Source organism: Corapipo altera, unplaced genomic scaffold (assembly GCF_003945725.1).
Source record: "Corapipo altera isolate COAL_440 unplaced genomic scaffold, ASM394572v1 189, whole genome shotgun sequence".
NCBI lineage: Eukaryota > Metazoa > Chordata > Aves > Passeriformes > Pipridae > Corapipo > Corapipo altera.
Genome location: NW_020885064.1, coordinates 102454 through 117604, shown reverse-complemented (window position 1 = coordinate 117604; position 15151 = coordinate 102454). Strand labels below are relative to the sequence as shown.

Genomic DNA, 15151 nt, shown 5'->3' with positions numbered 1-15151 from the left:
GAGCAGTGTCCCTGTGCCAGCACAGGGTGGAGCAGTGTCCCTGTGCCAGCCCCGTGCAGGGCCACGGGATGGAGCTGTTGTCTGGGGCACGAGGGTGAGGGGGGAGCTCCGAGGAGGAGGAGGAAGGGGGAGGTGCTGTGGGGTGACACAGCTCCCACGCTGGATGTGTCAGGGTGAAGCACGTCCAGCACTCTTGGTCAAGGGCACTTACTGTCACTCTGCAGATCTACCCTGTCCCGTGACTGAGTTGGGCTCCTGCTGGGAATCACTCCCATGGATCCTGCAGCCCGACCAGGCTCTCCTGGAGCTTGTCCCACTCGCTGTCTGGGTTCCTCGGGCTCCAAGCCCATGGCTGGTGGCCCCCAGTGGACTTCGCCCAGCTCCTGTGACCCCCGTGGCTGCCTTCACTCGGCAGGGAGGGACAGCAGGGCCACAGGAGGTGCCACATCCTCCTCCCTGATCCGAGTGTCACCGCCGGGCTCGGGGAGCAGGGACAGGCTGGGCAGTGCCAGCTGAGCTCCCTGGGCTGAGGTTCGTGGGGCTGCTTTAGGCCAGGGCACAGGTGATCCCTCCGTGTGGGTCACAGCACCCTGGGGACAGATTCTGCCGCCGTTTGTGTCCCTTGTGGGGACTTTTTGTTCACCTTTGCTGCCCCCAGCCCCGGAGGGACAGGAGGGGACAGGGAGGGGACAGCTCCGGTCCTGCAGTGTCCTGTCCTTCAGCAGAGGAAGCCACCGAGAGTCCCCACGGACTCCTGGGCCAAACCTGGGACCGTGTCCAGGGCAAGCTCCATGTGAAGAGCTGGAAAGCTGGATCCGTGTGGAGGAGGGAGCAGGGGGTCTGTGTCCCAGCCAGCCCCGAGTCTGGCACTGCTTTTAACCCTGTCTGAGAGGGCGCAGCTCCCCAGGACTGTCAGGGTTTCAGTATGTGAGGGACGGGAATTGGCCGTGAGGAACAGGAATTTGTCTTGCAAAAGCTGCTCGTCCGTCGGGGCTCGTGTTGCAACTGCAGTTGTGCCAGGGCAGGAAGGGGGGAGGAACCGGCTCCTGATGGGGAAGTACCGGCGGCTTCCAGTTACAGGGGGCACATGGGGAGGGAGAGGAAAATACAGCTCTGCAGGAGGGGAGAAGAGAGAAAGCAGGAGAGAGGACGAGGGGAAGGGGCAGAGCAGAGGAGGGAGCTCCCGGGGAGAAGAGGAATGGAGCCTGGGGAGCCTCCAGCTGTGGCTGATCACAGCCCCCTGTCCTTGGGGTCGGCTGTGGTGTGGCAGTGCCCGCCCTGCCTGGCAGCTCTGCTGTTCCGGGCCAGCTGATCACCCTTAAACCCTCCTTCCCCCGGCCCTGCAGCCTGAGCAGGACAGCAGAGCAGAGCAGTTTCACTTCTTGTTTGCAGACACATTTCCTCCCCGGCCCAGGGCTGGTGGCACCAGTGCAGACACCGTGGGGTGTGTGGTGGCCACGGGGCTGGCTGGCTCACACCCAGCAGAGGAGGCCATGGAGCTGCTCCCAGGGCTGGAGCCCCTCTGCTCTGGAGCCAGGCTGGGAGAGCTGGGGGGGTTCACCTGGAGAAGGGAAGGCTCCAGGGAGACCTGAGAGCCCCTTGCAGGGCCTAAAGGGGCTCCAGGAGAGCTGGAGAGGGACTGGGGACAAGGGATGGAGGGACAGGACACAGGGAATGGCTTCCCACTGCCAAAGGGCAGGGATAGATGGGATATTGGGAAGGAATTCCTGGCTGGGAGGGTGGGGAGGCCCTGGCCCAGGTTGCCCAGAGAAGCTGTGGCTGCCCCTGGATCCCTGGAAGTGTCCCAGGACAAGCTGGACAGGGCTTGGAGCACCCTGGGCTGGTGGAAGGTGTCCCTGCCCATGGCAGGGGTGGCACTGGATGGGCTTTAAGTCCCTCCCAACCCAGTGTGTGGCCAGTGCAGCTGGGCCCTGCTGTGCCCCCTCCCCTGGCTCTGTCCCGCAGCATCCTGGGCTCCTCCTGTCCCCCCACCCCGCAGGGCAGGCGAGCTGAGCCCAGCCCTGGGCTGCAGTTCTGGAACAGCCCTGCAGCTCTGGAACAGCCCTGCAGCTCTGGAACAGCCCTGCAGCTGTGCAGGGCAGGCTCTGGGCTCACACCTGTGTCCCCCCAGCCCTCGGTGCCGGGGCAGGAGCACGAGCAGGGCCCGCAGGCACCGCGTTGACCACGCATGGTCTCACCCGGCCCCCAGAGCGCTGACACGGCTCAGAACAGCCCTCTATAAATATCTGAGCTCTACCACTGCACACTCTGGCCTCAGGCTTCCTGCAGGCACCCAGAACCCTCTGGAGAGCGAGCTGCTGCCTTCTGAGTTAATGTCCCTTTGTCACCCCTATCCCCGTCAGGAACTGGGGAGTGAATCTTCCTCTGCAGAGGCCCTGGAGAATGGTGGCTCCCAGCAGCCACCCCTCCTCCTGTGGGATCGGGGCAGTGCCCCAGGCTGTCCCCCAGACTGAGTGGGTGCAGCTGCTCTCCCCTCTCCCTCATTGTCCAGTCTCCTGCTCCTGACTCTCCTTTGTATTCCCTGGGGAATGTGCCTCAGCTCCCAGCTGGGCACTAAATAGAATTTCCCTGTGGTTTTCTGGGCCAGACACACGTCCAGCTATGAGAGCTGGGGGTGGTGAAAGCAGGGGGGCTGGCAGGGGACACGGGTGCCCTGGTCTGTCATGCCAGGAGGAAATTGCGAAGCCGGGGTTGGCACTGCAGCTGTGCCAGCCCCAGACAGGGCACGGGGGGAACCTGGTGCCAGCTCAGCTTGGAGCACCCTTCCTCGGGGGTTTCTTATCCCCCTTTCCTCCCAGGCAGCTGGAATGTGGAGGTGTGGGGCTCCTGCCAGGCTGCTTGGAGCTGCCAGCTCCTCTCCAGGGCACCGACCTGGGGGCTCCTGCCCCTGCTCCTGCTGCGGGACCCCGAGGTGTCCCCACAGGAGGGACCACCCCGGGCTCACCTCAGCACCCCGACCCTGCACCTCTGAGTGCCCTCTGTGCTTCCCCTCTCCCAGTCTGGGCCGAGGATTATCCCGTGGATAATTAGGTGTTAATCGCTAATGCTCAACCCAGTGCCCCGGGGGGTCACACCAGCAGGGTCCCCAGGGGCAGGAGGGGGGGCTGGGAGGTGGCACATGATGAGACAGATGCCCACGGTGGGCAGAGGTTTCTCAGAACCCGCTGGCTTGAAATGTGGCACCTCGGGGAAGGTCCCTGGAGGAGCTCGGGCAGGACACCGAGCACAGCGAGGGGACCACGGGGGGATGTGGGAGCTGGAGTGTTACCACCTCCCAGCTGCAGGAGGAGGAGGTAGGAACAGGCCTTCTCCAGGAGCTGCTGGATGGAGAGGAGCTGCCCACTGCTCGGAGAAGAGAGGTGTTGGAGTGCCCTAATTGTGACCTTCCTCCAGTACCTGAAGGGAGCCCACAAGAAAGAGGGAGAGAGACTGTTTACAAGGGCCTGGAGGGACAGAGCACAGGGGAACGGCCTTAAGCTGAAGGAGGGCAGGGCTAGGTGGGATATTGGGAAGGAATTCCTGGCTGGGAGGGTGGGGAGGCCCTGGCCCAGGTTGGGCAGAGAAGCTGTGGCTGCCCCTGGATCCCTGGAAGTGTCCAAGGCCAGGTTGGACGGGGCTTGGAGCAACCTGGGCTGGTGGAAGGTGTCCCTGCCCATGGCAGGGGTGGCACTGGATGGGCTTTAAGGTCCCTCCCAACCCAAAGCATTCCATGATCCCAGGAGGTTCAGCTGCCCCCAGGCTTTGGCTGCCAGGTCCCTGGAGCCCCGTGGCGGCTGTGGGGGTGCTGTGGGGGTGCTGTGGGGGTGCAGCCCCGGGCAGGGCCTGTGCTGGGAGCTCTCAGCCGTTTGTGCTGCCGTGGGACCGAGGTGCAAACAGGGCTGTTTGTGAGCCACGTTTCCGGAGTGAAACCTGCCCTCAGCCCGGCTGCTTGGGGTGCATCACCCCTGACTGGCACTGCTGCCCGTCCCACCCCACACCCTCACTGGTCACAGTGTTCCAGGAGCTGCTGGGACAGGACCCTCCTCCATCCCAGCAGGAAGGACCTGCCGGGCCCCTCGGGGTGGAGGTGGCGTCACCAGCGTGTCCCCACATGGGAGAGAGCCCGTCCTTCCTCTCTGGGTTTTCCTCCCGGGCTGAGCCCCCAGCACGCGTTCCGGGGGTGATGGAAACTCTGATGGGGCAATTTAAATTTTCCTTGCTCTCAGCACTCCCTCAAAATGGAATTTCTGTCTCACTTGAAGCGTCAGAGGAGGGGGAAATTCCCCTCCCACCCGTGACAGCCCTGGCTGTCCATGGCATCCCCAATCCACCATGTGGGGCTGAGACCCCCTTGCATTCCCCCTGTCCCAGGGCTCCCCTGCCTCCTCCATGGGGTCCAACCATGGTTCCTGTGCTCCAGGGCTCCCTGCACACCCCAGGGCTATGTGTTTCCTTAACTGTGACCCTCAGTGTCTTGGGAGAAAGAGGGGAAGGGGGGCTGGAGCCCAGGGCTCCCAGGGGCTTTGGGGGTGGTAGACAGTGGGTTGGGGGACAGTGTTGTGGGGGACAGGCCTGGCCCCCGGGCTGCCCCCCTTGTGGAGGGCTGAACTCTGCTGGCACAGAAGCAGCAGGCTGGGGTGTGGGGTGCTGGGGTGTGAGGTACTGGGGTGTGGGGTGCTGGGGTGTGGGGTGCTGGCAGCATCCCTGTGCTCTGCCCTGCCTGTCAGAGGCGGTGCTGGGGGGCAGGATGGGGCCCCTCCGGTGCCAGGGCAGGTCAGGCAGCACCTCTGCCGCCCCAGCTGCCTCCCCTTCATGTGGTTTCCTCCTCCCTGGTGCAGTTGTGGGTGAGGGGGTGCAGCCCCCACTGAATTCCGCTTGCCTGGGGAGCCGGGGCCACCTGCAGCCGCAGGGGCTGCCGGCGGGTAGAGCCGTTGGCAGGTCCTGGGGAGCCCCCCAGGCACCCCAGCACTGCTGGGGGCTCCTGCCCACGGGCACCCCACATCTGCTGGGGCCCCCATGGCTCCTCTTGTTCTGTGATCCCCCCCTGTGCCCCAGGGCACAGCCCTGCCAAAGCCACAGGGCAGCCCTGGGCCTCACTGGGGGGGGCAGAGAGACCCCCCAGGACTGTGTGGGGCCAGGGCAGAGCTTCCCTGGGATGGGGATGGGAGTGGAGATGGGGGTGGGGATGGGAGTGGAGATGGGAGTGGAGATGGGGATGGGAGTGGAGATGGGGATGGGGATGGGAGTGGAGATGGGGATGGGGATGGGAATGGAGATGGGGATGGAGATGGGGATGGGGATGGGGATGGGGATGGAGATGGGGGTGGCTGCTCTGGCATCTCCATCGTGTGCAGGGCTGAGGGTCCTGGCAGGGACAGGGCACTGACCCAGCTCTGGGTCTCTTCCAGGAGCGCAAGTCGTACAAGTGGAAGCAGCTGCTCTTCTTCTTCACCTTCATCACCTTCACGTTCGCCGTGTGTGTGTATTTCCACCACAACTGGTACTGCGGCCCCGGAGGTGCGGGCATGGGCAGGGGGGTGTGCAGGGGGGGCTGGGGGATCACAGCATCACTGAGGTTGGAAAAGCCCTCCCAGCCCATGGAACCCCCCTGTGCCCCATCCCCACCTTGTCCCCCAGCCCAGAGCACTGAGTGCCATGGCCAGGCCTTCCTGGGACACCTCCAGGGCTGGGCACTCCAAACCTCCCTGGGCAGCCCCTGCCAAAGTTTAATCACCCTTTCAGTAAAGAAGTTTGTCCTGATGTCCAAAAATTCAGTCACAGAATCAATTAGGTTGGAAAAGACCTCTGAGATCATCAAGTCCAACCTGTGACTGATCACCACCATATCGACTGGACCGTGGCACTAGTCCTCCTAATTCCTCACACTTATTCCTGGTGTCCAGTGCCCTCCTAACGTGATGCCTCACTTTCCAAATCCCAGCCGAGGGGGGCTCCTCTGGGAGGGCTGGTGTCTGCCTGCCCTTCTCCTCCCGTGGGCTCAAGCCCCCAGCCCGTGCCCTCCCGTCCCGGGGAGGTGCCCTCCAGACCCCCCAGCTCTGGGGGCAGATCCAGCCGTGTGTTGCCCTCACCTGCTGTGTTCCCTCCTGCAGTGTACACCGTCTTCGCCTTCCTGGAGTACCTGGTTGTCCTCTCCAACATGGCCTTCCACATGACTGCCTTCTGGGACTTCGGCAACAAGGAGCTGGTGGTGAGCTCACTGCTGGAGGACAAGCACTTCTAGCCAGCCCCGCTGCTGGGGGCTGCTCTTCCTGGGGGAGGCAGGGAGCCCCTTCCCTCTCCTGCCAGGGCAGGGTGTTTGCTGTGGAGCTGCTGCAAGGATCTTCCCGGGATCCTGGGCCCTCAGGGATCCTCCCAGGTCCCCCGAGTGTCTGTACGTGGTCCCTGGCTGTGCCTGCAGCCCTCGTACGGTGGAGCTGGGGGCTCTCCCCAGGGACCCCCTGCTCTGGCTCCCTGCCAGCTGTGGGAGGGCAGGACAGAGCAGGGACAGGGACCTGCTGCCTGTTTCTTTGGAGGATGCTCCAGGCAGAGCAGGATTCTGCTCCTGGCATTGGGGCATAGGGGGCTGGCCCTGCCCTGCTTGGCCTGGGGGGTCTCGTGGTTCCTCCCCCAGGCTGGAGGTCCGGGGACAAACCCTCAGAAAGGGCTGGTGGCCTTTTGGGCTGGCTCTGGGCTGGCTCTCCCATGGGACTGGGGCAGGATCCTGGCCCATCTGTGCCTGAGTTCCCGGGAGGGGAGCGGGGAGGTGCCGGCCCGTGCATGGCCTGCAGGGAGTGGGGCAGGAGCACCCAGGGCATGACAGCTGTGGGAGCACCCACACTCTCCTTCCTGCCTTTCCCAGAAACCCCCCCAGCAGCACAGGCTGCTCCCAGGGGGGCTGTGCCCCAGTTCCAGCCCAGTTTGGGGAGGAAGGGCGGGGGGGCTGGTGCTGGAGGTCCCTGCTCTGATATCCACGTGGATTTCCCTGTGCTGTGGGGCTGGAGCTGGGAACTGCTGGGGTGCAGCAGTGTCCCCTGTGTGTGAGCTCTGGCTGCAAGAGCACTGTGGGCACAGCAGGGTGGGAGCTGGGGACTGGCAGCATCCCCAGGCTCCTCCTGGCAGCGCTGCTGGAAGTGGCACCTGGAGCTGACGTGTTTTTGGGGAGCTCTGCGCTTGTCAGGGCTCATCCCACCCCACACCCGGCCAGGAAGGGCCGGCGTGGGTCCCTCCCTGCCCTTCCCCACCAAGAGTCCCCTGGGATGTCCTCATGCTCATCCCTGCGCTCCCAGGGCTGGGCTGAGCCTCCTCCAGCAGGAGCTGTGGGGCCCTGGCTGAGCTGGGGTCAGGCTGGCTCTGGGTGCTGCCCTGTGTGCGTCGTTGGTGTCCCCACCCATGGCCCCATCCATGGGCCCATCCATGGCCCCATCCATGGGCCCATCCATGGCCCCCTCCGTGTCCCTGCATGCGTGTGACGTGCTGCCCCGTCAGCACCGTGGCTTTGGGTGGAAATAAAGCACTGAGTATTTTTGTGAGCTCTCGGCAAACTCCACATCCACACCGCTCCCAGCGGCACGGCCAGCACATCCCAGCCCGTCCCAGGACCCCAGGCCAGGGTGGGAGCTGGAGTGGGATGCAGGACATGGACCCTGGGAACTGGGACTGGGATGTGGGATGTGGATCCCAGATGTTGAAGCTGGGGTGTGGGATGTAAATCCCTGGGGTTGGGGCTGGGATGTGGGATGTGGATCCCGGGTGTTGAAGCTGGAATGCGAATCCTGGATGCAGGATGTGATCGCTGGGGTGTGGATTCCGGCCCCTGGCTGGGCTGGGGCTGGGATGTGGGACATGGCTCCGGGGTGCTGGATGACGCCAGGGAAGGCTCAGCCAGGCTGGGAGCCAGCCAGGATCCGGGCTGGAGGTGTGGGACTCCCGGGCTGAGCCCACCCCGCAGCTGGCGGCCGCTCCCCGCCCAGCCCCGAGAGCCGCTGGCTTGGCTGCGGATCCTGCAGATCCTGTGGATGCTGCGGATCCTGCACATCCTATGGATGCTGCGGGTCTGGGGGCCGGCACAGCCCCGGGGCGGGACCTGGAACCAGGAGGGCTGGGATGGCACTGCCGGGGTCCGGTCTGGGAAGCTGCCGGGGGCTCGGTTCTCCCTGCCCCGGCCGTGCTGGGGCCCTGCCCTCGCTGGGGCCGCGCCGGGAGCAGCTGGGAGGGGACCGGCCATGAGCTCATCCCGCCGTGCCGGGGCAGGGCTGTGTCCCACTCGCGGCATCCCACGGTCCCCACCTCGTCCCAGCATCCGCTTCTGCCCTGGAACCCACCGGGGCGGCACCGCGGAGAGCAGGACACGGCCCTGGGGACACCCCACAGTGGGAGAGGACACGGCCCTGGGGACACCCTACAGTGGGAGAGGACACGGCCCTGGGGACACCCCACAGTGGGAGCGGGACACGGCCCTGGGGACACCCTACAGTGGGAGCAGGATGTGGCCCTGAGGACACCCCACAGTGGGAGCGGGACACGACCCTGGGGGCACCCTACAGTGGGAGAGGACACGGCCCTGGGGACATCCTAGAGTGGGAGCAGGATGTGGCCCTGGGGACACCCTACAGTGGGAGCAGGATGTGGCCCTGGGGACACCCTACAGTGGGAGCAGGATGTGACCCTGGGGATCCCCGCAGTGGGAGCAGGACGTGGCCGTGGGGGTCCCCGCAGTGGGAGCAGGACATTTGGTTTGATCCCCGCGGATTTGGTGCAGCCGGGACCCCCCAGCCCGCTGTTGTGCAGCCCCCGGGGCCGGGCTGGGGCCGTGTCCCCTCGCCGTGGGTTTCCCCAGGGTGGGGGTCCGGAGGGGCTTTGCCCCGGCCCCGGGGCTGCCCCAGGCGGGGCCATGGGAGGGGCCGTGGCCGGAGCCCCCCCGCCTGCGGCTCCCTCGCCCACGCCGGCCCCCGGCAGCCGCGGCTCCGGCCGGGAAGCGGAGCAGGGAACAAAGGCGGCTTGTGGCGGACTCCGGGTCTCTGCCCTTCCTGCAGGAAGGCCCCGGGGCCGGACAAGGGGCCCGTGTCCCGGCACTGGGGCCCTGCCAGCCCCCCCGGATCCGGCCGCCCGCCAGCACGTGCCGGGGGGGCTGCGAGGGGCTGAGAGCGGCCGGGGATGCCGCCGGTCCCTCCCTGCCACCATCGGCAGCCACCGGAGCCGGGGACCCCCAGGACACCCCTGGGCGTGGGGACACGGGGCTCTGCCCTCACCCGCTGCCCCGGAGGCAGCACCAGAGCCAGAGTGGCCCAGGGCTCCCAGGGAGGGAACCCTGCTCGTGTGCCCACCCCTGCAGCGTCCCCATCCCATGTCCCCATTCCCACCCAGTGCAATGGCCCCCTGGCCACCTCCTGCAATGTCCCATTCCTGTCCCTTGCAATGTCCCCAAGCCTCCCGGGAGGGCTCAGCTGGGCACAGGGATGGAGGCGGTCAGGGCTGGCCATGGCAGGGACACCCCAAAGCTTCCCCGGCCGTGGTTCCCTCTGGGCAGAGACCCCCAGCAGGAACCAGGAGCACCCTCAGCTTGGCCTGGCAGGGTGAGGGGTCCTGCCCAGCTCGGGACGGGGGCACCAGTGTCCCCCCAGGGAGTGTCCCCACGCCTGGGGAAGGTGGAGAGCACAGGAGAGCACAGGACACAGGGGAAACGGGCAGGTCTTTATTTCGGAAGCAGCTCGGGGGCCAGCTGGTTACAGGAGAGTCCCGCTGCCCTGTGGAGCTCCAGCACAGGAATTCCCTGCTCCGGCTGCACCAGCTCTGCTCGCCACAGGGCCGGACATCCCCAGTGTGGGGGTCACCCCACACAGCCCCCGGGAGCCCCTGGCATTGCCCCTGCAGCAGGACAGGGCCGTGCCGGGGCTGTGCCAGTGAAATGCTCCGGGGTGGGCACACAGAGGCCCGGGGGTCCCCCCACGCCCCTGCTGGTGCAGGGGTGGGGATGGCAGGTCCCCGTGGGGTGCTCAGGGCAGGAGCAGGTTCGGCCACCCCGGGCACCCCCTTCTCAGGAAGCATTGCCGTGCCAGGGCCGGAGAGGCGTCACCCAAAGGAGTGCCGACAGCCAGGGCTGGGGGGCCCGTGGGGCCAGGGGGGTCCTGAGGGCTGGGGGAGCCCCGGTGCCCCTGGGGCAGGCGGCCAGTTAGTGCAAACAAGGTCTGTATTATTAAAGCTGGTGGCTTTGGGCTGGTGGCCCCGGTCCCCCCGAGGCTCGGGGAGCAGCGGGGCGGGCGGGGGGCACGTGGTGTTTGGGGGGCACGTGGTGTTCGGGGGGCACGTGGTGTTGGGGGGGCAGCAGGGCCGGGGCAGGGCAGGATTGTCTCTCGCCCGCCCGTCACAAGAGGACACAGGGCTTCTTGGGCTTGGCCGGGGCGGGGTTGAGCACGGCCCGCACGGCCTCGGTGAACACATCCTTGATGCCCTCCTGGTTGAGCGCCGAGCACTCCAGGTACTTGACGGCGCGGATCTGCTTGCAGAGGCTGATGCCCTGCTGGGTGGTGATGGGCGCCTGGTTCTGCTCCTTGAGCCGCTTCATGGTCTCGGGGTTGTTCCTCAGATCCTTCTTGGTGCCGACGAGCAGGATGGGCACGCTGGGGCAGTGGTGGCACACCTCGGGGTACCACTTGTGCTTGACGTTCTCGTAGGAGGGCGGGCTGGCGATGGAGAAGCAGATGATGAAGACGTTGGTCTGGGGGTAGGAAAGCGTCCGCAGGCGGTCGTACTCCTCCTGGCCGGCCGTGTCCCACAGGTTTAAGTTTATAGTCCTGCCGTCCACCGTGTTCTGGGCGCTGTAGTTGTCGAACACGGTGGGGATGTACTCCTTGGGGAAGGCGTTGGTGGTGTAGCAGATGAGCAGGCAGGTCTTCCCCACCGCCCCGTCACCCACCACCACGCACTTGATGCTCTGCATCCCGGCGTCCTGGCGTCCCTCACGTCCCCCTCAGCAGCCTGCGGGGAGGGAGAGGGTCAGGGATGGCTGGGGCTCAATCACCCCCCACCAAGGGCCAGAGGGGGCAGAGGGGTCACACTCAGCTCACCCTTGGTTCCCCTTCCAACCCACAGCCCAGATGAGCTTCCTGGCCCGGCACATCCCCCCAGCAGCTCCCAAGGTGTGCAGAGACCCCCCAGTGGGGACCCGCCTGCCCTGACCCCGGGACAGCACCTGTGCCACCGTGGCTGGTGTGCACAGGGACCACACTGCCCCAGGGCGGTGTGTCCGTGCCAGCCAGGCTGTGGCAGCATCCTGTGCTGTGCTGTGCCCCTGGCCTGGACCGGGACAGCAGGGGCCGGGCAGGGAGCAGGGGCAGGGCTGGGCTGTGGCAGCGTGTGGGACATCACCACGTGGGACATAACCCTGTGGGACATCACCACGTGGGACATCACTGTGTGGGACATCACCCTGTGGGACATCACTGTGTGGGACATCACCCTGTGGGACATCACCCTGTGGGACATCACCACGTGGGACATCACTGTGTGGGACATCACCCTGTGGGACATCACCACGTGGGACATCACTGTGTGGGACATCACCCTGTGGGACATCACCCTGTGGGACATCACCACGTGGGACATCACCACGTGGGACATCACTGTGTGGGACATCACCACGTGGGACATCACCGTGTGTCCCAGCCCCAGTCCTGCCCACACCGAGTGGGGCCAGGGCGGGTCCTGGCGGGGCAGAGGCTGGTGTCCGCTCCGGCAGCTGTGTTTATCCCCGATCCCGGCGCATTTCCCTTCCTCAGGTTCCCTCTGCAATTCCCATTAAGGGCCGCATCCTGCTCTCCTTCCTGCTGCCGAGCCCAGCCCAGCTGAGGCAGGGACACCACACAGAGCTGGGCAGGAGGGTGCCCACCCCTGGGGCTGGCAGCCCCTTTCCCACTGGGGTCTGGCACTGGCAGCTGGTGCCCACTGGAGGGATTCCGGTGGGAAGGCGGGAGCCCCGGCTCATGTGGCACCACCATGGGAGGGAGCAGAAGTGCCAGGGCAGAGAAGCTGCAGTCCCAGAGCCCCGGGCTGGGGGTCCCCCTCCCCCAGAGCCCCCCGGGGCTGCAGGGCAGGGAAGGGGGGATGGGGCCGAGCCCCTGCCCCCTCGGATGGGGAAGTCGCTCTTCCTCTTCCTGGCCTGACACGCGGCTTCCTGCGCGAGGCTGGGCCGTGACCCCCGCCCTGCCCGGCCACCGACACCCCGCCGGGCCTCAGTGTCCCCTGCAAACCCCCTGCCACGGCGGGGCATCCCTGACCCTCAGCGTGGGAACGGGAGCGGCAGGGCCGGCGCAGGGTCCCCAACCCCGGCAGGAAGGCGCTTGTCCGGCAGGATCCCGGGGGGGTCACAACAACCCCCTGCTCTCGGCCTCTGGTTTGGGAGGAAACTCAGCCTGCAGGTTTCCTCGCACCAGTTTGCACCAGTGCAGTGCCCCAGGGCCTGGGGGGCTCAGCCCGGGGCAGGCACAGGCAGCCCCTGGCAATCCAAGGTCACCAATGTCCCCAGCACCCACGGGCACCCCAAGGTCACCACCCCAAGGTCACCAGTGTCCACACAGGGACCCCACGGCCCCTGTTTGCCTGCTGGGCAGCCATCCCACAGCACACACACTCAGGGGCTCAGCTGAGTGTCCCCACTGCCCCCAGTCTGGGGTCCCCTGGCTGCCAGGACGGGCTGGGGGTGGGACACTGGGGATCCCCCCAGTCTGGGGTCCCCCAGCTGCCAGGACAGGCTGGGGGTGGGACACTGGGGATCCCCTGGATTGGGGCAGTGTGTCCTGGGACCCAGCAAGGGTCACCCAGCTGAGGGGGGAGTAGAGGTGTCCTGAAGCAGCCCCAGACCCCAGGACAGGGAGGGTGGGGTCAGCTGGGCAGCAGCCCCTGGGGGGGGGGCACGGGGAAGCCACCGTGGCCAGAAGTGGGGTGGGGGGCAGCTCTCCCAGGGCACAGGGACAGGGACAAAGCAGTGCCCCCCTGCCCACAGCTCCCCATCCCTCGGGGAGAAATGTGACCCCCCAGCACCAGCCGTGGCCTTGTGACGATCCCAGAGAGGGACATGGCCAACACTGGTCACCCCAAACCCAAACCCTGCACCCCAAACTGGCCACTGGGATCCTGGGATGAGCTGGCACCCAGCGGGCACCATCCCCATCCCGGGAAAGGCCCGGGCCGAGTCAGCAGGGCTGAGGAAGGGGATGGGGCACATGAGGAAATGCTCGTGCCCATGAGAGCATCGCTGTGGGGAAAGGGAGAGGAGGGAGAGAAGGAGGAGGAGGAGGAGGGGACAGCAGGCAGGGAGCCACTTCTCCATCACCCAGCGCCTCTGGGGCTGTGGAACCCCAGGGTGGCCCCAGGTTTGTCACCAGCACCCAGCAAACATGGGCACACACGGTGCCCGTGGGGGGGGCCGTGGTGGGACCCCAGTGCTCACACAGGAGGGTTTGGGCACTGCCAGCACCAGGGATGAGGTGCCAGTGGCACGAGGAGGGGACCTGCAGGCACGGCCGTGCTGCCCACGCTCACAGGGCGAATGTGAGTGTGCCCCCAGCCCTCCCCCCGGGCCCCCCTGCTGCCAGCTCTGCTCCCGGCACCAGGCCAGCTCTGTTCTCCCAGGAAACCCACGGCAGCACCACCTTTAACCCCTTCTGCCCCCCCGGGAATGTGGGGTACAGGAGGTGTCGTGGGGCTGAGGGGCACAGCCCACGGGGGGCACAGCCCGGGGGGGGCACAGCCCAGGGGGGGCACCTGCCCCTTCCCAGCCCCACGGGAGGGGACCCAGAGGAGGCAGAGTTGGAGCAGGGAGGGGGCTCAGCACCCCGACCCCAGCGGGACACCCCACACCCAGAGATTTGGGTGCTGGGGGGAGGCTGTGGGTGTGCACAGTGATCCCCCCACTGCCCCTCTCCCCGGGACGGGAAAAGAGACTCATCTCTTCTCCGGCAGAAAGGGGAAGCAAAACCCTCTGTCAGTGCTCCCAGCCGGGGCAGCCCCCGGGGGTTTCCACCGGGGGAGCAAAGCAGCCGCTCCCGTGGGGTCCCCTCCCACTGCCAGCGCCGTCCCACGGCCCCAAACCTGTCCCCACCTCCCCAGACTGACCCTTCAGCCCCCAGGAGGCACCTCCTGCCCCACAGCCCCCCCGGCACACCCCACACCACAGAGCCCATGCTGGGCCCCACCTGGGGCACCTCACCCCCCACCTGGGGCACCTCACCCCCACCTGGGGCACCTCACCCCCACTGTGCCCCCTGAGCCCCACCCTGTGCCCCCCACCCTCCCCAGACACCCCTCCCTGGCCGGCGGGTCCCTCCTGGACAGACAGACGTGCCCAGGCCCACGTGGGGCCGGGGGTCCCCACCCTGGTCCCCACCCTGGTCCCCGGGGTCCCTCCTGCCCCGGGGGGGGAGGGCACAGCGCGGCCCCCCCGGCACTGCCCCAGCTCAGCAGCACAAAGGGAATTAATGAGATCACTGAAAGCTCTAAATCCCAAGCAGGGACCCCCAGGGGGTCCATGGCCAGGGGGGACCCTCGAGGCCCCCCCAGCTCTGCCGTGGTGGCTAAAATAACCTCCCTGCTGAGTCGGAGGGTTTTGATTTCCCTCATTTTCCAGCTGTCGTGACTAATTTCCTCATTTTATTTCCCTCCCAGGCTGGGCCCTGCTCTGTCCCTCAGCCTCTGCCCCGGGCACTGCCAAAGCTCTGCAGCTCTGGGACCGGAGCTGGGGCCAGACCCCCCAGGGGAATGTGGGGACCCCCAAGGTCCTCAGCCCGGCCACTGCTCCTGGCTGGCAGTGGGGGGATCCTGGGATGGATGGATGGATGGATGGACGGATGGATGGATGGATGGAGAGATAGTGGATGGAGGGAGGACGGAGGAATGGTTGGGTGGATGGATGGATGGATGGATGGATGATGGATGATGGATGGATGGATGGATGATGGATGCATAGATGGGGGTTGGATGGACAGGTGGATAAAGGATGGGGAGAGGATGGATAGAGGGTAGATGATGGACATGATGAATGATGGATGAGTTGGATGGATGCAGGATGGATGGATGGAGGGGTGGGTGGATAGTGGGGGTTGGACGAGATGGATGATGGATGATATGGGTGGATGGAGGATGCATGGAGAGATGGATG

The 15151-nt window shown here is 66.4% G+C and overlaps 2 protein-coding genes across 4 annotated transcripts in view; one reads left to right on the top strand and one right to left on the bottom strand.

Annotated features, from left to right (window-relative positions):
* Positions 1-7529, top strand: part of PGAP2 (post-GPI attachment to proteins 2) — a 16169-nt gene extending 8640 nt beyond the window's left edge. For all 3 annotated transcript variants that reach the window (XM_027669037.1, XM_027669035.1, XM_027669036.1), the window contains exons 5-6: positions 5409-5517; positions 6111-7529. In XM_027669037.1, coding sequence (XP_027524838.1) covers positions 5409-5517; positions 6111-6241 — 240 coding nt within the window. In that variant the 3' untranslated portion in view covers positions 6242-7529. The remainder of the gene's footprint in view (positions 1-5408; positions 5518-6110) is intronic.
* Positions 7530-9693: 2164 nt separating this feature from the next.
* RHOG (ras homolog family member G) lies at positions 9694-10968 on the bottom strand. The gene has a single exon (XM_027669043.1). It carries the CDS (start codon positions 10934-10936, stop codon positions 10361-10363), a length of 576 nt encoding a protein of 191 aa, XP_027524844.1. The 5' UTR covers positions 10937-10968; the 3' UTR covers positions 9694-10360.
* Between the last annotated feature and the right edge of the window lie 4183 nt (positions 10969-15151).